Here is a 21,781-nt window from a genome sequence, read left to right as displayed (position 1 = left end):
CATTGTCCCCGAAGGATCTCAGTCACTTGGCATTTATTTCAGCTAGTTCAGGGCACCCAATGACTCCCTGAGAAAGCAGTATTGAAAAAGTTAAGTGTAAAATTGGGAATTTCAGATCAGCAGGAGCCAAACTGATTAATCAAAGAGATTGAAATGCACATGTGTAGGAAGAATAAGGCTCTGTTAACAGCAGAGGGTTTCTTGCAATCAGCTATCACAGTATCTGGTTGTCTCTAGCAGACATGCTGGGGCATTTGCTGAACCTCAGCTACATTTGAATTTGAGCCCTACCATTTACAGCTTTCAGACAATGTATGTTGAGCTTTTTCCTTACATTTTATAGGGGGTCCCCTTTGGAAGATTTGCCCTGATGCCAAAATTTCTGGGGAAAACAATATTTTAAAGTACTCAAATCCAAATGCAGATTTTCATTTTAGTTTTGCCAGCGTAGCTGTGTCAGTTAGCTACATGACAAATCCATATGAGGAGAGATTAATAAGACTGGGACTTTTTTGGCTTGGAAAAGAGACAGCTAAGGGGAAATATAATTGAGGTCTACAAAATCATGACTGGTGTAGAGAAAGTAGATAAGGAAGTGTTGTTTACCACTTCTCATAACTCAAGAACTAGGAGCCACCAAATGAAATTAATAGGCAGTGGGTTTAAAACAAATAAAAGGAAGTATTTCTTCTTACAATACACAGTTAACCTGTAGAATTCCTTGCCAGAGGATGTTGTGAAGGCCAAGACTATAACAGGGTTCAAAAGAGAATGGGTCCATCAATGGCTATTGGCCAGGAATGGTGTCCCTCTGTTTGCCAGAAGCTGGGAATGAGCAACAGGGGATTGATCACTTGATGATTACCTGTTCTGTTCATTCCCTCTGGGGCACCTGACACTGGCCACTGTTGGAAGACAGGATACTGGGCTAGATGGACCTTGGTCTGACCCAGTAGGGCCATTCTTATGTTCTTAGGTACACTGAGAATGTATAGAAAGGACACCAGAACATATTTGTCTGAGAGAATATTCTTGTCAAGGAGGTAATGATACTGATATTGGAATCTAGCTGAGGGAATGAGAACTGTGCGTTCCTTCCAGATGCAGGAGAGACATAGGGTATGTCTACACTACGGGATTATTCCGATTTTACATAAACCGGTTTTAAGTCGAGTGCACGCGGCCACACTAAGCACAGTAATTCAGCAGTGTGCATCCATGTACCGAGGCTAGTGTCGATTTCCGGAGCGTTGCACTGTGGGTAGCTATCCCATAGTTCCCGCAGTCTCCCCCGCCCCTTGGAATTCTGGGTTGAGATCCCAGTGCCTGATTGGGCAAAAAACATCGTCACGGGTGGTTCTGGGTACAGCCTCACCCCTCCCTCCGTGAAAGCAGCAGACAACCATTCCGCGCCTTTTTTCCTGGGTGAACTGTGCAAATGCCATAGCACACCAAGCATGGACCCTGCTCAGCTCAAAACAGCAATCATGGACGTTGTAAACACCTCGTGCAGTCTATGCTGAACCAGGACCTGCAAAACCAGGTGAGGAGGAGGAGGCGGCTACAGCAGCACAGCGACGAAAGTGATGAGGACATGGACACAGAATTCTCTCAAACCGCGGGCCCCTGCGCTTTGGAGATCCTGATGGTAATGGGGCAGGTTCTAGCCATTGAACGCCGATTTTGGGCCCGGAAAACAAGCAGAGACTGGTGGGACCGCCTAGTTTTGCAGGTTTGGGACGATTCCCAATGGCTGCGAAACTTTCGCATGCGTAAGGGCACTTTCATGGAACTTTGACTTGCTTTCCCCTGCCCTGAAACGCCAGAATACCAAGATGAGAGCAGCCCTCACAGTTGAGAAGTGAGTGGCAATAGCCCTCTGGAAGCTTGCAATGCCAGACAGCTACCAGTCAGTCGAATCAATTTGGAGTGGGCAAATCTACTGTGGGGGCTGCTGTGATGCAAGTAGCCAAAGCAATCATTAAGCTGCTGCTACGAAAGGTTGTGACTCTGGGAAATGTGAGGCTCATAGTGGATGGCTTTGTTGCAATGGGATTCCCTAACTGTGGTGGGGCAATAGATGGAACCCATATCCCTATCTTGGCACCACAGCACCAGGCCACCCAGTACGTAAACCGCAAGGGGTACTTTTCAATGGTGCTGCAAGCACTGGTGGATCACAAGGGACGTTTCACCAACATCCACATGGGATGGCCGGGAAGGATTCATGACGCTTGCGTCTTCAGGAACACTACTCTGTTTAAACGGCTGCAGCAAGGGAATTACTTCCCAGACCAGAAAATAACAGTTGGGGATGTTGAAATGCCTGTCGTTATCCTGGGGGACCCAGCCTACCCCTTGATGCCATGGCTCATGAAGCCAGACACAGGCAGCCTGGACAGTAGTCAGGAGCTGTTCAATTACAGGCTGAGCAAGTGCAGAATGGTGGTAGAATGTGCATTTGGCTGTTTAAAGGCGCGCTGGTGCACATTACTGACTCGCTCAGACCTCAGCCAAACCAATGTCCCCATTGTTATTGCTGCTTGCTGTGTGCTCCACAATCTCTGAGAGTAAAGGGGAGACCTTTATGGCGGGGTGGGAGGCCGAGGCAAATCACCTGGCCGCTGATTACGCGCAGCCAGACACCAGGGCGATTAGAAGAGCACACCAGGAAGCAGTGCACATCAGAGAAGCTTTGAAAACGAGTTTCATCACTGGCCAGGGTAGGATGTGACTCATTCCCTGTAAGCAACCCACCCTCCCCCTTCGATTACAGCTTGCTTAAGGAAATAGTCACTCTCGTTTAAAAATCATGTATTCTTTATTAATTCATTATAAAAAGAGGGAGAGAACTGACAAGGTAGCCCGGGTGTGGTTTGGGAGGAGGATAGGAGGGAAGGAAAAGGCCACTAAAATTTTTCACAATAATGACAGCCTTTTGGTTGGGCTGTCCACGGGGGTGGAGTGGGCAGGTTCACGGAGCCTTCCCCCACGCGCTCTTACACGTCTGGGTGAGGAGGATGTGGAACATGGTGAGGGTGGTTATACAGGGGCTGCAGCGGCACTCTGTGATCCTGCTGCCGTTTCTGAAGCTCTACCAGACGCCAGAGCATGTCAGTTTGATCACGCAGCAGCCCCAGAGTTGCATCCCACCACCGCTGATCTTCCTGCCTATACCTCTGATCTTCCTGCGGCCACCTCATCTCGAGCATCCCTCCTGTCCTCACGTTCACTGGCATCTTTCCTGTAATTTGATACCACGTCCTTCCACTCATTCAGATGAGCTCTTTCATTGCGGGCCACTTCCATGATTTCTGAGAACATTTCGTCTCGTGTCTTTTTTTTCCGCCGCCTTATCTGAGATAGCCTTCCGGATGGAGTAGGAGGCTTGAAAAATTTGCAGCTGCATGAGGGAGGGAAAAAAGGGAGAGAAGTATTTAAAAATACATTTTACAGAACAATGCTTACTCTTTCACGGTGAACAACACTATTCACCTTACATAGCACATGTGATTTCACTACAAGGTTGCATTTTACATCTTAATATTGAGTGCCTGGGGCTTTGGTGTTAGAGATCTCAGACGCAGGTCTGGGCAGCAGAATTCGGCTTGCATGCGGTCATGGTAAGCCATTGTCTTTCGGCTTCTGCAGCCTTCGTATATCCAGCACCCTCCTTTACCAAATAGCAAGCAAAGCCCGTTCAGTGCTGCTTCTTTCCTGTTAACATGCAGCAGCAGAAACCACCACCCCCCATCCAATTCTCTGGGATGATTGCTTTACCCCTCCCCCCCCCCCCACTTGGCTGGTATCATGGAAGATCACTGCTAAACACCCCCCTCCCCCCACACCACGTGGCTGGTAGCAGGGAAGATCCCTGCTAGCCAAACGCGAAAAAGCTCAGCGCCAATCACCACCCCCCATATCTCTGCTTGGCTACCTGCAAGGAAGGATTTCTTTTAAGCAACAGGCAAACAGCCCAGTAGGAATGCCCATCTCTGTCCCCTTAATTAAATTCCTGAATTTCAACCAGGTTACCATGAACAATATCACTCTCCTGAGGATAACACAGCGAGATAAAGAGCAGATGTTGCTTGAATGCCAGCAAACACCGGGACCATACGCAGCTAGGCTTTGTCATGCAATGATACCAGATTACTCGCTACATGCATGGCGTGGTCAAGTGTCCTATCATGGAGGACGGAATAAGGCTGCCCTGCCCAGAAACCTTCTGCAAAGGCTTTTGGAGTACCTCCAGGAGAGCTTCATGGAGATGTCCCTGGAGGATTTCCGCTCCATCCCCAGACATGTTAACAGACTTTTCCAATAACTGTACTGGCCGCGAATGCATCCCAAGTCCTCAGGGCAAAATAATCATTAAAAAAATGCTTGCTTTTAAACCATGTCTTATATTTACAAGGTATACTTACCAGAGGTCCCTTCCATGGCTTCATTGTCTGGGATAGTTGCTTGGGAGGGCTGGGAGGGTAATTCTGTCAGGTGAGAAAAAGCTCCTGGCTGTTGGGGAGAACGGAGTGCTGTGTGCTCTCTGCAAGTTCGTCCTCATCTTCCCCCTCCTCATCTTCCCCAGCCGCAGAATCCTCAGCCATGGCTGCGATCACCCCTCGGAATCCACAGACAAGGGCGGGGTAGTGGTGGCGGACCCCTCTAGAATTGCATGCAGCTTAGCGTAGAAGCGGCATGTTTTCGGCCCTGCCCCGGACCTTCCGTTTGCTTCTTTGGTTTTCTGGTAGGCTTGTCTGAGCTCTTTAACTTTCACACGGCACTGTACTGAGTCCCTGGTGTGGCCTCTCTGCATCATGGCCTTGGAAATTTTTTCAAATGTTTTTTCACTTCGTCTTTTGGAACGGAGTTCTGTTAGCACGGAATCCTCTCCCCATACAGCGATCAGATCCAGTACCTCCCGTGCAGTCCATGCTGGAGCTCTTTCAATTCTCAGGAGACTGCATTGTTACCTGTGCTAATGAGCTCTGCGTGGTCACCTGTGCTGATGAGCTCTCCACGCTGGCCAAACAGGAAATGAAATTCAAAAGTTTGCGGGGCTTTTCCTGTCTACCTGGCCAGTGCAGCCGAGTTCAGATGGCTTTCCAGAGCGGTCACAATGGTGCACTGTGGGATAGCTCTCGGAGGCCAATACCGTCGATCTGCGGCCACACTAACCCTAATCTGATATGGCAATACCGATTTCAGCGCTACTCCTCTCGTCGGGGAGGAGTACAGAAACCAGTTTAAAGAGCCCTTTATATCGATATAAAGGGCCTCATTGTGTGGACGGGTGCAGGGTTAAATCGGTTTAACGCTGCTAAATTCGGTTTAAACGCGTAGTGTAGACCAGGCCATAGATCCAGCTCTTAGTCTTACAACAAAGGGTGGTAATGTATCTGTTAAGGCTCATTATTGAACAGAACCTGTCATCAGCTTGGAAGCATGTCCTCTGCAATGGTGGCCAAAGCATGAAGGGGCATACCAATGCTTGGCATATCTGGCACACATACCTTGCAACGCCAGCTACAAAAGTGCCACGTGAATGCCTGTTCACACTTTCAGGTGACACTATAAATAAGAAGCGGGCTGCATTATCTCCTGTAAATGTAAAGAAACTTGTTTGTCTTAGCGATTGGCTGAACAAGAAATGAGTGGACTGAGTGGACTTGTTGGCTCTACAGTTGCACACTGTTTTTTATTTGTGTGCAGTTATGTAAGGAAAAAACCCTATATTTGTAAATTGTACTTTCACGATAAAGAGAATGCACTACAGTACTTGTATGAGGTGAATTGAATACTATTTCTTTTTTACAGTACAAATATTTCTAATATAAAGTGAGCACTGTACACTTTGTATTTGGTGTAATTGAAATCAATATATTGAAAAATATTTATAATGTAAATTGCTATTATATTTAACAGTGGGATTAAACTGGATTATTGGAATTAATTTTTTTAATCAAGTTAATTTGATTTGAGTGAATTGCTTGAGTTAACTGATTAATTGGCAGGCCTAGTATCTGTTGATTTCTGTATAGTGCTGTACTAATCTGATTGATAATCTGGGAGCTCTAGGTGGCTGTGCCTGCGGACGGTCAACATAAACAAAACATCTCATGGCCTGACAGCAGATTACCCTGATGGGCTGCATGCTGAAGTTTGCTGACCCCTGATTTAGTCCAACACAAGATATTCAGCTCTGTACAGCAGTAACTGGATGAAATTCTATGGCCTGTTGTACAGGAGGTCTGATTAGATGACCTAATAGTCCCTCCTCGCCTTTTAATTGATGAATCAATAATATCTATGAGGAAGGACTAAGAGACCATGTCATTGTTTGTGTTGTGTTCCACAGATTGGAATGCCAGCATTTATCTGCACGCCCCCCAACTGTGTGCACTGTGTCAGGTGTAGCTGTAACTGAAAGGTGGAGGGATTGGTTGGAGCCAGGGGCGCTCCAGGCCCCAGCACGCCAAGCGCGTGCTTGGGGCGGCAAGCCACGGGGGGTGCTCTGCCGGCACCGCGAGGGTGGCAGGCAGGCTGCCTCCGGCGGCGTGCCTGTGGAGGGGCCGCTGGTCCCGCGGCTTCGGAGGACCTCCCGCAGGCACGCCTGCGGCAGGTTCACCGAAGCTGCGGGACCAGCGGACCCTCTGCAGGCAAACTGCCAGAGGCAGCCTGCCTGCCGTGCTTGGGGCGGCAAAATCCCTAGAGCCACCCCTGGTTGGAGCAGTTTGGCAGAGCTGTGACTGTGGTATGAAGAGGTGCATGTGAACCTTGAAAAACCAACTATGCGTCATTTCAGTGCTGTGTTGTAGGTTGTGACAGTGCACAAAGGTGTATTCTTGCCAGGGGAGGGGGATTGTCAGCACTCTGGTGGCATACATGTCAGTTGCTTACAGGGCTTAGTGAGAGGTAAGTGAAGGCACTGACTCAGCAGTAATCCTTGGGATGTGGGGGGGAATAAAGGGGTGGCAACATTTTTGCAAATCTGAGCTGGTTTATGTGCAGTAGGCTCAGTGTTTGAGTGGTGGCCAGGCATAAGAAACTTCTGTTCTTTATGCCAGATCTAAACCCAAGTTTTGCCTTTGCAAAGAGAAGACCTTAGACTTTGTGCTCTACTGCTCCTGTGCTCTGTTCCCAAAGTGCCCTCTAGCAGGGGAGGGGAGAGTGCTAGTATGTGTGTCACTGGCATGTTGGGGTATTGCTGAAACAGGGCAGAGTTGAAGTTACATTGTGTGGTGATATGAACCTCAACTCTTCATTTCCCCTTTTAATACCAGAGTGGACAGGAATCCTTACCTAGCGAGGTCACATTCTCATAGTTCTCCTGCATGACGTCCCAGTAGACATCTCTCTGAGCAGGGTCCAGCCAAGCCCACTCTTCCCTGGTAAAATACACAGCCACCTCCTCAAAGGTTACTGGCTCCTGTAAGAGCAAGAGTCCAACACTCAGTACCTGCTGCCCCACTGATAACCCCACGATTCACAGGGTCCATCAAATGAAAGCTCTTGGATGCACACAGTCAGCAGAGTCCAATCTGCACCCTGCTCAGAGCAGCCAGTAGGCATTAGGGCAGGGGTAGGCAACCTATGGCACACGTGCTGAAGGCAGCACGTGAGCTGACTTTCAATGGCACTCACGCTGCCCAGGTCCTGGCCACCAATCCAGGGGGGGGCTCTTCGTTTTAATTTAATTTTCAACGAAGCTTCTTAAACATTTAAAAAACCTTATTTAACTTTACATACAACAAGAGTTTAGTTATATATTATAGACTTATAGAAAGAGACCTTCTAAAAACGTTAAAATGTATTACTGGCACACGAAACCTTAAATCAGAGTGAATAAATGAAGACTCGGCACACCACTTCTGAAAGGTTGCCGAACCCTACATTATGGTAAGGAGAGAAAGAGAGCTCTCGTCCCTCCCTTCTCTCCACTACAGGAGGATATTCTCTTGCCTTATAGGCTGACATAGGACACAGAGCCCCCAGCTGTGCCCAGACACAGCTCCCTGGTGGGAATCTAAACACCCTCCTCATTGCCATCAGTTCAAGTGAGAGGATAGGGCATCTCCCCTAAGCCCCTTCATATCTCCCAGCAGCCTCTGGTCAGTGGGTTCAGGCTGCAGCACTGGCAGTCTGGTAAATTCTCCAGCCCTGTCTGAGGGGGTGTTTCCTGTCCCATAAATTGGGCAGTTTCCTCTCTCAACCCCCATAGGTCTGTTCCTAGAACCTAAGCCCCAATTAAAACAAATTTCAGCAGGTTTGTCACACCTTGTCCCCCCCTGCTTTTCTCCAGCCTGTGGATTTTGTGCCCCCTCCCACCTTCAGACCGAACTTCCCAGAAGCTCTGACCTTCTATGGGTTTACTGCCCTGTCAATGCAGAGGGAACCCACCAGCAACTCCCTGATAATCCCTACCTGAGCCAGCTCCACGGCAGCCATTTTCCTTCCCTGTCCCCTAGGAGGCTGGGCCCATCCAGAGTGAAATGTGGATGTCGTTCTGCAGCCTGTCAGGGTAAGAAGGTGGACTGAAGAGATTTCATAACCAGCTTTAGTGAATTTCACAGCACATTCCCCCAGGCTCTTTCCCTGCTGAGAAATGTTCTAGGCTCTCCTATGGCAAAACACTTAGTCACTTTATTGCAGTGTAGACCCAACCCCTCCCACCAGGGCTAAACCCACTGAGATCCTTTAACATCTAATCTGCTGCTTATTAATTTAATCAGGTGAAGGGATTAATAACTCTTATCCACTTTCTCCACACCATTCATGACTTTATAGTCCTCATATGGGAGTTTTACCATACCCCTAATCATTTTTTGTTGTCCTTCTCTGCACCTTTTCCAATTCTAATATCTCTTGACATGGGCTGACCAGAACTGCATACAGTATTTAAGGTGTGGCATACCATGGATTTATATAGTGACATTATGATATTTCTAGCTTATTACTTATTATTTCCTGAACAGTTCCTAATGTTCTGTTATGTATTTTGACTGCCGCTGCACACTGAGTGGATGTTTTCAGAGAACTATCCACAACGAATCCAAGATTTCTTTCTTGAGTGATAATAGCTAATTTAGACACCATACTTTTGTATCTCTAGTTGGAATTGTTTTTCAGTGTATGTTACTTTGCATTTATTAATATTAAATTTCTTCCGCTACTTTGTTGCCCGGTCACCCAATTTTCTGAGTGCCCTTTGTAACGCTTCTGTTTGCTTTAGACTTAACTAGCAGGAATAATTTTGCATCATCTGCAAACTTTGCCAACTCATTTCCCCATGGTTCCACTTCATTTATAAATATGTTGAACCACAATCCCCCTAGTATAGATCCCTGAGGGACCCCATGATTTACCTCTCTCTCCACTGTGAAAACAGACCATTTATTCCTACCCTGTGTTTCCTGTCTTTTAATCAGTTATTGATCCATGAGAGGATCTTCCCTCCTATCCCATGACTGCTTACTTTCCTTAAGAGCCTTTGGTGAAGGACCTTATCAAAGGATGTCTGAAATTCCAAGTACACTATAGCCACTGGATCACCCTTGTCCACACATCTGTTGACCCCCTTGGAAAATTCTAATAGATTGGTGAGGTATGATTTCCCTTTACAAAAGAAATGTTGACTCCTCCCCAACAAATCATGCTCACCTTTGTGTCTGATAATTCTATTATTAATAATTATTATTATAATTAGTTTAAAAAATGTGCCTAGTATTAAAGTTAGGCTTACTGGTCGCTAATTGCTGGGATTGCCTCCGGAGACTTTAAAAAAAACAAACTATTTTCATTAGCTGCCCCTAGTTATCTGGTATAGAGGCCAAGTTCAGTGGTAAGATACATAGCAGAGTCAGTAGTTCTGAACTTTTCATATACGAGTCCCTTCAGTATTATTAGGTCAATACCATCTAGTCCTGGTGACTTATTGTTTAAATTATCAATTTGCTCCAAAACCTCCCCTATCAGCACCTCAATCTGGCACTTTTCCTCAGATTTGCCAGCTAAAAAGAATGGCTCAGGTATAGGAAAGTCCCTCACATCCTCTGCAGTGAAGACTGATGCAAATAATTAATTCAGCTATGCTGCAATAGCCCTGGCTTCCTTGTGTGCCTGTTTAGCACCTCAATCATCCAGCGGGCCCACTGATTGTCTGGTAGGCTTCCTGCTTCTGATGTGCTTCAAAAAATTGGTGTTCACTTCAGTGACTTGCTAGTTGCTCCAAGTCTTTTTTTAGACAGCCCAATTATACTTTTTACACTTTATTTGATGAATTTATGCTCCTTTCTATTTTCCTCAGTAGCATTTGACTTCCAATTTTTCAAGGATGCCTTTTTTCCCCTTTAGCTGCCTTAGCCATGGTTGTATTTTTTAAAATCCTCTTACTGTTTCTCCCCCGCCCCGCTCCAAGATACACATTTATTTTGAGCCTCTATTATGGAGCTTTTTAAAAGTATCCCTGGAGCTTGCAGGGGGACAGATAGCTCAGTGGTTTGAGCATTGGCCTGGTAAACCCAGGGTTGTGAGGTCAATCCTTAAGGGGGCCATTTAGGGATCTGGGGCAAAACAAAAAAGTCAGGGACAGTACTTGGTCCTGCTAATGAAGGCAGGGGACTAGATTCAATGACCTTTCAGGGTCCCTTCCACTTCTATGACAGCAGTATCTCTCTATTTGGGGGGGGGGGGCAGGTATTTCATTTTTGTGAGTGTTCCTTTTAATTTCTATGTAACCGGCTCTCTCAATTTGGTGTAGTTCCCCTTTCTGAAGTTAAATGCTACCATAGTGGGCTTCTTTGGTATCTCCCCCATCACAAGGACGTTACATTTAAGTACATTATGGTCTGTATTACCAAGTGGTTCAGCTGCATTCACCTCTTGGACCAGATCCTGTGTGCCATTTAGGACTAAATCGAGACTTGCCTCTCCCCTTGTGGGGTCCAGGACTAGCTGATCTAGCCATTAATGGTTTCTAAAAACTTTATCTCTGCATCCTGTCCTGAGGGGACATGTACCCAGTAAATATGGGGATAGTTGAAATCCCCTATTATTATTATTATTGAGTTCTCTATTTTTATAGCCTCTCTAATCTCCCTGAGCATTTCATAATCATCATCATCTTCCTGGTCAGATGGTCAGTAGCATATTCCTACTGCTATACTCCAATTATTCAAGCATGGAATTTCTATCAGGAGGAGAGGATGGAAAAGGATAAAGTATGGGCCAGATCAGACGAGAAACATTCACATTAAAAAGAATCGGACACATCAGAAAAGGGCAGACAAATAAACAGTGACAAATTTTTAAAGTGCTTGTACACAAATGCTAGAAGTCTAAATAATAAGATGGGTGAACTAGAGTGCCTTGTGTTAAAGGAGGATATTCATATAATAGGCATCACAGAAACCTGTTGGAGTGAGGACAATCAATGGGACACAATCATTCCACGGTACAAAATATATCGGAAGGACAGAACAGGTTGTGCAGGGGGTGGAGGGAGGAAGTGGCATTACATGTGAAAGAAAATGTAGAATCAAATGAAATAAAAATCTTAAATGAATCCAGATGTTCCATAGAATCTCTATGGATAGTAATTCCATGCTCTAATAAGAATATAACAGTAGGGATCTATTACCAGCCACCTGACCAGGACTGTGATACTGACTATGAAATGCTAAGGGAGATTAGAGAGGCTATTAATTGAAATCCCACACTACTGAGGTTTTTTATTTTATCTCCACATAGACTGGGTACATGTCACCTCAGGATGAAATGCAGAGACAAAGTTTCTCGATATTTTAAATGACTGCTTCTTGGAGCAGCTGGTACAGGAACCCACAAGGGGAGAGGCAATTCTCGATTTTAGTCCTGAGTAGTGCGCAGGATCTGGTCCAAGAGGTAACTATAACAGGACCACTTGGAAATAGTGACCATAACATAATAACATTCCCGTGGTGGGAAGAACACCTCAGCAGCCCAACACTCTGGCATTTAATTTCAGAAAGGGGAACTATGCAAAAATGAGGAGGTTAGGCATGGACACTTTTCAAAGACACCATAATAGAGGTCTAACTTAAATGTATACCCCAAATTAAAAAACACAGTAAAAGAACTAAAAAAGAGCCACCGTGGCTTAAAAACCATGTAAAAGAAGCAATGAGAGATAAAAAGGCATCTTTTAAAAAGTGGAAGTCAAATCCTAGTGAGGTAAATAGAAAGGAGCATAAACACTGCCAAAGTAAGTATAAAAATGTGGTAAGAAAAGCCAAAAAGGAGTCTGAAGAACAGCTAGCCAAAAACTCAAAAGGTAATAACAAAATGTTTTTTAAGTACATCAGAAGCTAACACCCAGTGGGGCACCTGGATGTTAGAGATAAAAAAGGAGCACTTAAAGTCATTGCAGAGAAACTAAATGAATTCTTTGCTTCAGTCTTCACGACTGAGGACGTTAAGGAGATTCCCAAACCTGAGCTGTCCTTTGTAGGTGACAAATCTGAGGAATTGTCACAGACTGAAGTGTCACTAGAGGAGGTTTTGGAATTAATTGATAAACTTAACAGTAACAAGTCACCAGGACCAGATGGCATTCACCCAAGAGTTTTAAAAGAACTCAAATGTGAAATTGCGGAACTATTAACTATGGTTTGTAACCTGTCCTTTAAATCAGCTTCTGTACCCAATGACTAGAAGATAGCTAATGTAACGCTGTCAAACATATAGCTAAGGGTAGCATAAAATCCCTCCTTTACCTGTAAAGAGTTAATAACCTAGTTGGCACCTGACCAAAAGGACCAATAAGGGGAGAAGATACTTTCAAATCTGTGGGGGAAGGTTGGTTGTTCTGTCTCTTTGTGTGTTCTCTCTGGGTCATCGAGGAACCAGGGCAGGGAAAATACATCTCCCTAAGCCATATCTGAACTAAGCATCCAATGTTACAGAAACAGTAAGTAATAGCAAGGAAATGTGTTCGATTATCTTTGTTTTAGCTTGTGAATTTTCCCTGTGCTAAGAGGGAGGTTTATCCCTGTTTTTGTAACTTTAAAGTTTTGCCTAGAGGGAAAATCCTGTGTTTTGAATCTGATTACCCTGTAAATTATCTTCCATCCTGATTTTACAAAAGGTGCTTCTTTTACTTTTTCACTTTTTCTTTATAATAAAGTTCTGTTTTTTAAGAATCTGATTGGGTTTTTAGGACACTAAACTCACCTTGGTTACTCTCAAGCCTCCCCAGGAAAGGAGGTGAAGGGGTTTGGGGGGGATATTTTGGGGAAAACAGGAACTCCAAGTGGTTCTTTTTCTGAATCTCTGTCTAACTCACTTGGTACTCATCTAAGGACAAGGAAGGATTTGTGCTTTGGGGAAGTTTTTAACCTAAGCTGGTAGAAATAAGGTTAGGGGGTCTTTCATGTGGGTCACCACATCTGTACACCAGAGTTCAGAGTAGGGAGGAAACCCTGACGTGGTGGCAACAGTGGGATCATTTTGAACCAGAAGCACAAACCTCAGGGTATTAAAAGGACATTAAAAGCCCTCTTTTGGCTGCTTGGAAAGCTTTTTTTTTTTTAGCTGAGAGCAGCTGAATTTTTTTTCCTCTGCCTTAAGGCAGAGGAGTTATAGAATCATAGATTATTAGGGTTGGAAGGGACCTCAAGAGATCATCTAGTCCAACCCCCTGCTCAAAGCAGGACCAATCCCCAAATGGCCCCCTCAAGGATTGAACTCACAACCCTGGATTTAGCAGGCCAATAATTCAAGTGTTTTTTTTTTTCTTTTTCTTTCTAGCTCTCGAGTTTGGCTAGGCTAAGCACAGAAAGGTTAGGATGACCAAAAGTGATGTCCAGAAAAAAATGGAATTAGCCAGATTTAAAGCCGAGGAAAGAAAAAAGGAACATAAAAGACAGCTACGAACTCAGACAGATGGAGTTTGATGCACAAGTGGACAGAGAAAAAGCTGCCCACAAGAGAGCTATGGAGGCCCAGAAGGAGGCCCAGAAGCATGAACTGGCTGTTATGGAGTTGAAGAGACAAAACCCTTCAGCTGCTGGCTCCACTTCCCCCAAAAATCCTCAAATGGGAGCGACTATGTCCACAGTATAATGAATCCAGCAATATTACCGAATATCTCATCACCTTTGAGAGACTGTGCACCCTCCATGCAATTACTGACGATCACAAGATGACCACATTGGTAGCAAAAGCTCTGGACATATTCAACAAGATGCCTATTAAGGATGCTTCTAACTATGGTAAATTTAAATATTTGGTTTTGAAACAAATTTCAAATTACACTTGAAATTTACAGAGTAAAATTTAGAGACCTTAAGAAATGGCCTGGACTAAGTAATGTGGCTTATGTAAACCAGATGAAGGCTCTGTTAGATAAATGGGTCAAAGGAAGGGGTGTAACTAGCTTTGAAGAGATGTGTGATTTGGTTGTACAGGAGCAGTTCCTGACTATGACCAAAGATGATATAAAACAGTGTTTATGGGATAAGAAAATGGACTCAGCAGGAAGTCTTGCTTCTTATGCTGATCAATATGAGCAGTCCCAGACCATCAGAGAGGTGGGGCAAATCGAAACAAAACAGGTGGAGGTAGCAGAGAGGAACAACCCTGGTCACAGTTTGGGTGGATACCAGAAGGGACACCCCAAGACCACACTATACCACCAGGGCCAGCCCAAGGCCCCAACTACACCCCAAGGAAAACCCCAGACACCTTATCATCCCACCATACCATTCTCCAGCAACCCACCTCACCCCAGTGACCAGTCAGCTGGGCAATGTTTTAAATGTAACAAGCTGGGGCATATAAAGGCCAACTGCCCCAAGAACCCCAACAGATTGCAGTTAATTGTACCAGGGTCACACCAAAGGTCCTCAGGCCCAGATGTCTCCCAGATACCCTAAGAGTGAAGGGAAACTAAGTGTGGGCGGGAAGAAGGTTATTACATGGAGGGACACTGGAGCACAGGTGTCAGCTATCCACCAATCCTTAGTGGACCCCATATTCATCGACCCAGAGACCCAAAGTGTCAATTCAACCATTCAAGTCAAACTCTTTTGACTTGTCTACAGCCAAGTTGCCTGTCCAGTACAAGGGCTGGTCAGAAATGTGGACTTTTTCAGTCTATAATGATTATCCCATTCCCATGCTGCTGGGGGAAGACTTGGCCCACCATGTGAAGCTAGCCACGAGGGTGGGAATGGTCACCCGCAGCCAGTCTAAGCAAGCCTTCACACCTAGCTCCGTTCCTGAGCCTTCTACAAGGGCCCAGTCTGTTACCAGAGACCCAGACTGGGGTGGTGGAACCAGACCCCATGCCAATGTCTGCGACAGCAGTAATAAATCCAGTCAGAGACCCAGCCAGAGCCAGTCCCAAAACTGGAACTGGTGGAGCAACCAGCACCAGAACCATTGCCAGCCCTGAATCCAGCGCTTGCAACCCCATCTACAACTCCAACGCCAGAGAGGGCACCACCAAGCCTGCACTGGCAGTAGCAGATAAACCTACACAAGAGGTTCAGCTGGAGCCTGAAACACAACACAGTGCACCAGCAGAGAGCAGTTCAGTCAACGGAAACATCCCCATCCCCTACATCGCTTCCAGAGGGACCAAGCCCAAGTCCACAATGCAATGAGGAACTGATGTCTCCAGCATCAAGGGAACAGTTCCAGGCCGAGCAGGAAGCAGATGAAAGCCTCCAGGGAGCTTGGACGGCAGCACAGAGTAACGCACCGCCTCTCAGCTCTTCTAATCGATCCTGGTTTGTTGTAGAAAGAGGACTTTTATACAAAAAAACACTTTCTGGTGGGCACCAGGAGGACTGGCATCCTTAAAGACAGTTGGTAGTTCCAACTAAGTATCGGGTAAAGCTCTTGAGCTTAGCCCACAATCATCCTAGTGGCCATACTGGGCTGAACAGGACCAAAGACCATTTGGGGAAGTCATTCCACTGGGAGGGAATGGGCAAGAATGTTTCTACTTATGTCTGGTCTCGTGAGGTGTGCCAAAGACTGGGAAAACCCCAAGACCAGGTCAAAGCCCCTCTCCAGGTACCCCCCATAATTGAGGTTCCATTTCTGCGAGTTGCTGTGGATATTCTGGGTCCTTTCCCAAAAAAAAAAAAAGACACCCAGAGGAAAGCAGTACATACTAACTTTCATGGATTTTGCCACCCGATGACTGAAAGCAGTAGCTCTGAGCAACACCAGGGCTAAAAGTGTGTGCCAGGCATTAACAAAAATAGTAAGTAATAGCAAGGAAATGCATTAGATTATCTTTTCTTTTAGCTTGTAAATTTTCCCTGTGCTAAAAGGGAGGTTTATCCCTGTTTTTGTAACTTTAAAGTTTTGCCTAGAGGGAAAATCCTGTGTTTTGAATCTGATTACCCTGTAAATTACCTTCCACCCTGATTTTACAAAAGGTGCTTCTTTTACTTTCACTTTTTCTTTATTATAAAGTTTTCTTTTTTAAGAATCTGGGTTTTTAGGACACTAAAAACCCAAGGGTCTGGTCTGTGCTCACCTTGGTTACTCTCAAGCCTCCCCAGGAAAGGGGGTGAAGGGGCTTGGGGGGGGGATATTTTGGGGAAACAGGAACTCCAAGTGGTTCTTTTCCTGAATCTTTGTCTAACTCACTTGGTGGTGGTGGCAGTACTCATCCAAGGACAAGGAAGGATTTGTGCTTTGGGGAAGTTTTTAACCTAAGTTAGTAAAAATAAGCTTAGGGGGGTCTTTCATGCGGATCCCCACATTTGTACCCCAGAGTTCAGAGTGGAGAGGAAACCCTGACAAACACCAATACACCTCTACCTCGATATATCGCAACCCGATATAACACTAATTCAGACATAACGTGGTAAAGCAGTGCTGGGGGGGGGGAGGGGGGGGAGAGGGAGGGTGGCGCTGCGCACTCCGGTGGATCAAAGCAAGTTCGATATAAGTTTCACCTATAACACGGTAAGATTTTTTTGGCTCCCAAGGACAGTGTTATAATGAGGTATAGGTGTATTTAGAAAGGGTTCTAGAGGTTATCCTGGCAATTACAGACTAGTAAGTCCAGCGTCCGTACCGGGCAAATTAGTCAAAACAATAGTGAAGAATAAAATTGTCAGACACATAGAAGAACATAAATTGTTGAGCATAAGTCTGTAAAGGGAAATCATGTTTTACTAATCTATTAGAGTTCTCTGAAGGGGTCAAACAACATGTGGACAAGAGGGATCCAGTGGACATAGTGTACTTAGATTTCCAGAAAGCCTTTGACAAGGTCCCTCACCAAAGGTTCTTAAGTAAATTAAGTTGTCATGGGATAAGAGGGAAGAACTTTTCATGGATTGAGAACTGGTTAAAAGACAGGGAACAAAGGGTAGGAATAAATGGTAAATTTTCAGAATGGAGAGGGGTAACTAGTGGTGTGCCCCAAGGGGTCAGTCCTAGGACTAAACCTATTCAACTTATTCATAGAAGATCTGGAGAAAGGAGCAAACTGTGAGGTGGCAAAGTTTGCAGACGATACTAAACTGCTCAAGATAGTTGAGACCAAAGCAGACTCTGAAGAACTTCAAAAAGATCTCACAAAACTAAGTGACTGGGCAACAAAATGGCAAATGAAATTTAATGTGGATAAATGTATAGTAATGTACATTGGAAAAAACAACCCGAACTATATACATACAATATGATGGGGGCTAATTTAGCTACAACTAATCAGGAAAGAGGTCTTGGAGTCATCGTGGATAGTTCTCTGAAGACATCCATGCAGTATGCAGCAGCAGTCAAAAAAGCAAACAGAATGTTGGGAATCATTAAAAGAGGGATAAAGAATAAGATGGAGAACATCTTATTGCCCTTATATGAATCCATGGTGCGCCCATATCTTGAATACTGCATACAGCTGTGGTTTCCTCATCTCAAAAATGTTTCTGGCATTAGAAAACATTCAGAGAAGGGCAACTAAAATGATTAGGGGTTTGGAATAGGTCCCATCTGAGGAAAGATTAAAGAGGCTAGGAGTTTTCAGCATGGAAAAGAGAAGACTAAGGGGGGATATGATAGAGGTATATAAAATCATGAGTGGTGTGGAGAAAGCAAATAAGGAAAAGTTATTTACTTGTTCCCATAATACAAGAACTAGGGGCTACCAAATGAAATTAATGGGCAACAGGTTTAAAACAAATAAAAGGAAGTATTTCTTCTTACAACACACCATCAACCTGTGGAACACCTTCCCTGAGGAGGTTGTGAAGACTAGGACTATAACAGGGTTTAAAAGAGAACTAGATACATTCATGGAGGTTAAGTCCATTAATGGCTATTAGCCAGGATGGGTAAGGAATGGTGTCCCTAGCATCTGTTTGTCAGAGGGTGGAGATGGATGGCAGGAGAGAGATCACTTGATCATTGCTTGTTAGGTTCACTCCCTCTGGGGCACCTGGCATTGGCCACTGTCAGCAGACAGGACACTGGGCTGGATGACTTTTGGTCTGACCCAGTATGGCCGTTCTTATGTTCTATCAGTAGAGATTCTATGGAACAGTTTGATTCTTTCAATTTTTTTTAAACTGTATTTGACTCTATGCTTTCTTTCACATATAGTGCCAACTACCCATTGTTGGCTAAGACCTGATCATCCCCCCGCCCCCACATTAAAACTAGCCTTGGGTGAAACTCAGGGAGTTCACAACTAAAATTGAAAAAAAGAATGTTCTGCTCTGATAAAGCACCCCCACCTCAGGAACATCCCTGAAGAGAGTTATAACCACCAGGTTGTAAAGTAGAGACTCCCAGGCACTGGGAAATTAGGGAGGATACAGAAAGAGACTCAACAAATGGTAAGATAAGCTTTGACCATCATTTTTATGTTAGCTGCACAAATAGAGATGGTCACAACTAAGTTAAAATTTGGGCGTGAAACATACAATGTTAAAAAAACGTGGTCAGGAAGGAGGAGTGTGTAATTGTGAAAGTTACTGGTGGCCCCCTTAATGACTAGCAGACAGCCAGTAGAGGGAAGCGGAAGCAGAAGCCTCACGTACACAGTAACCTGAACTTTTGAACTGTCTTTCCTCCTGCTGCCTTGAAGCAGAAGGAACTAGCTCCAAGCCGGTTTGCACTGACCAGATAATGGTTTCACGGGATCTAGCAACCACCAATGAAGTGTTAACACAGCATGGTCTTTGTCTGAAAATGTATAAAAAGTTTGTGAAATTTGTGTGCAGCAGAGTTCTTTGTACCGGAGTATAGAACTCTCCTTTTTTCTGCAGAATAAAGCAATCTTTCCTTATCCCTGTCAGGCTGTTATTGGTTCTCAGCTAGACGGACCCGATATTTTGGTAACATAATTGGTTAAAATCTTTCTTATCTAGGGGTGTAGGATAATGATATGTTTAGTAAATTTGAAGTTGGTAGCTAGTTTTACCCATATAATGTAAATGAAAAATGTTCTCTGGGATCAACCTCAGACTACAGTACAACAAGCTGTAAAACATTGTACTCACTAAACAACCATGACATGTATGAGGGCTGGGAACCCCCAGATGAGTGGATCCTGACTGGCCATTGGCTGAAATTTGTCTGTATATTGGGAGTGGTGAACATAAGACATTTGTTTGGTATCTGTGTATGTTGCTAATAAACAGATGTTTAGAGCACAGCTTCATAAGACAGACACTTTCACTGGGAAAAGGTTCATTAGACCCATAGAGCCCTGAGCCCCATGGGAAAGGGCAGGCACTTAAATTGACCAGGTTTCTTTCTGAGCCCCGCGGCTAAGGGTAGGTGTCTTACACCCCAAACTCTCAGTAGGGTAGAGGTGGGGTCCCCTAGATTGTGCAGGTAAAACCACAAACACAACCTATTCTGCCATTCCTATATATTTTGTATTGTAATATTACCATGTCCCATTGATTATCATCATCCCACCAAGTTCAGTAATGCCTATTATATCAATATCCTCATTTAAAACCAGGCATTCAAGAACAGTCACTTGAGAATTTAGCCTTTCTGCATCTGTATACAAGAACTTATAAATTTTGTCAATATTTAGTTGTCTGCCTCTTCAGCTACTACTTTATGAATTTCTGTCCTCCCCTCTTTAATAGGATATAGAGAATCCCCATTAAGAGACCCTCCCTTAAAGGATGGCTCTTCCAAACCATTTGTTTCTTCACATCTATTGCAGTTCCCCCAGCCCTTAGTTTAATACAGGGTGGGCAAACTACGGCTTGCGGGCCACATGCGTCCTGCGAGACTGTCCTGCCCGGCCCCTGAGCTCCCGGCAAGGGGAGGCTACCCCTGGCCCCTCCCTTGCTGCCGCCGCCTCACCTTGCCGTGCCACACTGCCAGCACTCTGGCCCGCTGCTCCTGCCAGGGAGCGTTGCAGAGGTGTGGCTGGCTCCAGTGAGTGGGGAGCTGGGGTGGGGGTGTTGGATAAGGGGAAGTGGGTTGTAGGGGGCAGTCAGGGGACAGGGACTGGTTGGATGGGATGAGGTTCGGGAGGAGGAGGAGAAGTGAGGGGGATGGGGTCCCGGAGGGACGGTTAGGGGATGGGGTGTGGATATGGGTCATGGCAGTCAGGGGACAGGGAGCGGGGGAAGGGGTTGGATGGGTTGGGGATTCTGAGGGGGCAGTTAGGGGGCAGAAAGTGGGAAGAGGTGGATAGGGGACAGGGAGGAGTGATAGCGATAGCTCAGTGGTTTGAGCATTGGCCTGCTAAATCCAGGGTTGTGAGTTCAGCCCTTGAGGGGGCCATTTGGGGATTGGTCCTGCTTTGAGCAGGGGGTTGGACTAGATGATCTCTTGAGGTCCCTTCCAACCCTAATAATCTATTATTCTATCCAGTCCTCCATACCATTCACAACCTCAAAGGGCCAAAAAATTAATGTCTTCTTTATTAACTTTACATGCCAGAAGTCTGGTTCCATTTTGGTTTAGGTGGAGCCCATACTTCCTGTATAGGCTCCTCCTTTCCCAAGAGGTTCCCAATAAACCTCAAACTCTCCTCCCTACACCATCATCAAATGATGAGTCAAAGATATTGAAATTCACACATGCAGCAAGATGAAGGTCTTTTAAAGCCAGAGAGCTTCCAACCATCTGCTGTCTCAGTAATTAACTGGCTCAAGAGGGCATGCTATGGCCATTAAACCTGAGCTATACCATGCATTTGAGTCTGAGCCCTATCACTGACAATGTGTGTTGTAGATTTTTCCTACATTCTGCAGGAGTTTCTCTTCAAAGTCTTGTCTTGATACCAACATTTGTCTTAAGAATACTATTTTCAAGTGCTCTTAAATTTACATGTAGATATTGGACTGGTAGCTAATTCGGAGTTTTGAGAGCACTGATCTGTCAGTTATTTGTGTGAAAAAACAAAAACAAAAAGAACCCACATCCCTACCTGACATAGCTTGCTGGCAAAAGCTCTAATGCAAACACAGTCACAGTGGCAAAAAAGTCCATTAAAGAGAAATCAAGGAAATAAAATGTCCATAAACTACATTAAAGCAGAGTTAAGGTTGCCCAGTGCTGCCTCATGCCCTTTCAGCACGTGTATAGTGGTGAAAGTAAAAACCTCTGAAAACCAGGAAACGAAGAACTAAACACCACCCCTGCAATGCAACCTTAACTCAGCCTTAACTTTGGAGATGGCATATGTCACTGGAAATAGGTCAGTAAGGATGGTGCAGATGTTAACCAACTTCCCAGGGAAGTGGTAAATTTTGTCTCTCTCGAACTCTTCAAAGCAGGACTGAATGCCTTTCTGCCCTTCCTA

The 21,781-nt window shown here is 45.1% G+C and overlaps 1 protein-coding gene across 1 annotated transcript in view; it reads right to left on the bottom strand.

The window, feature by feature from the left end:
- LOC120386908 (zinc finger protein 774-like) overlaps nt 1–7,343 on the bottom strand; it is a 44,324-nt gene extending 36,981 nt beyond the window's left edge. Inside the window, exon 1 of the mRNA XM_039506918.1 lies at nt 7,303–7,343. Within this exon, the coding sequence (XP_039362852.1) occupies nt 7,303–7,336 (34 nt within the window). The 5' untranslated portion in view covers nt 7,337–7,343. The remainder of the gene's footprint in view (nt 1–7,302) is intronic.
- Between the last annotated feature and the right edge of the window lie 14,438 nt (nt 7,344–21,781).

The sequence above is a fragment of the Mauremys reevesii genome, linkage group 19 (assembly GCF_016161935.1).
Source record: "Mauremys reevesii isolate NIE-2019 linkage group 19, ASM1616193v1, whole genome shotgun sequence".
Classification (NCBI taxonomy): Eukaryota; Metazoa; Chordata; order Testudines; family Geoemydidae; genus Mauremys; species Mauremys reevesii.
This window is presented reverse-complemented; position numbering and strand designations above follow the sequence as displayed.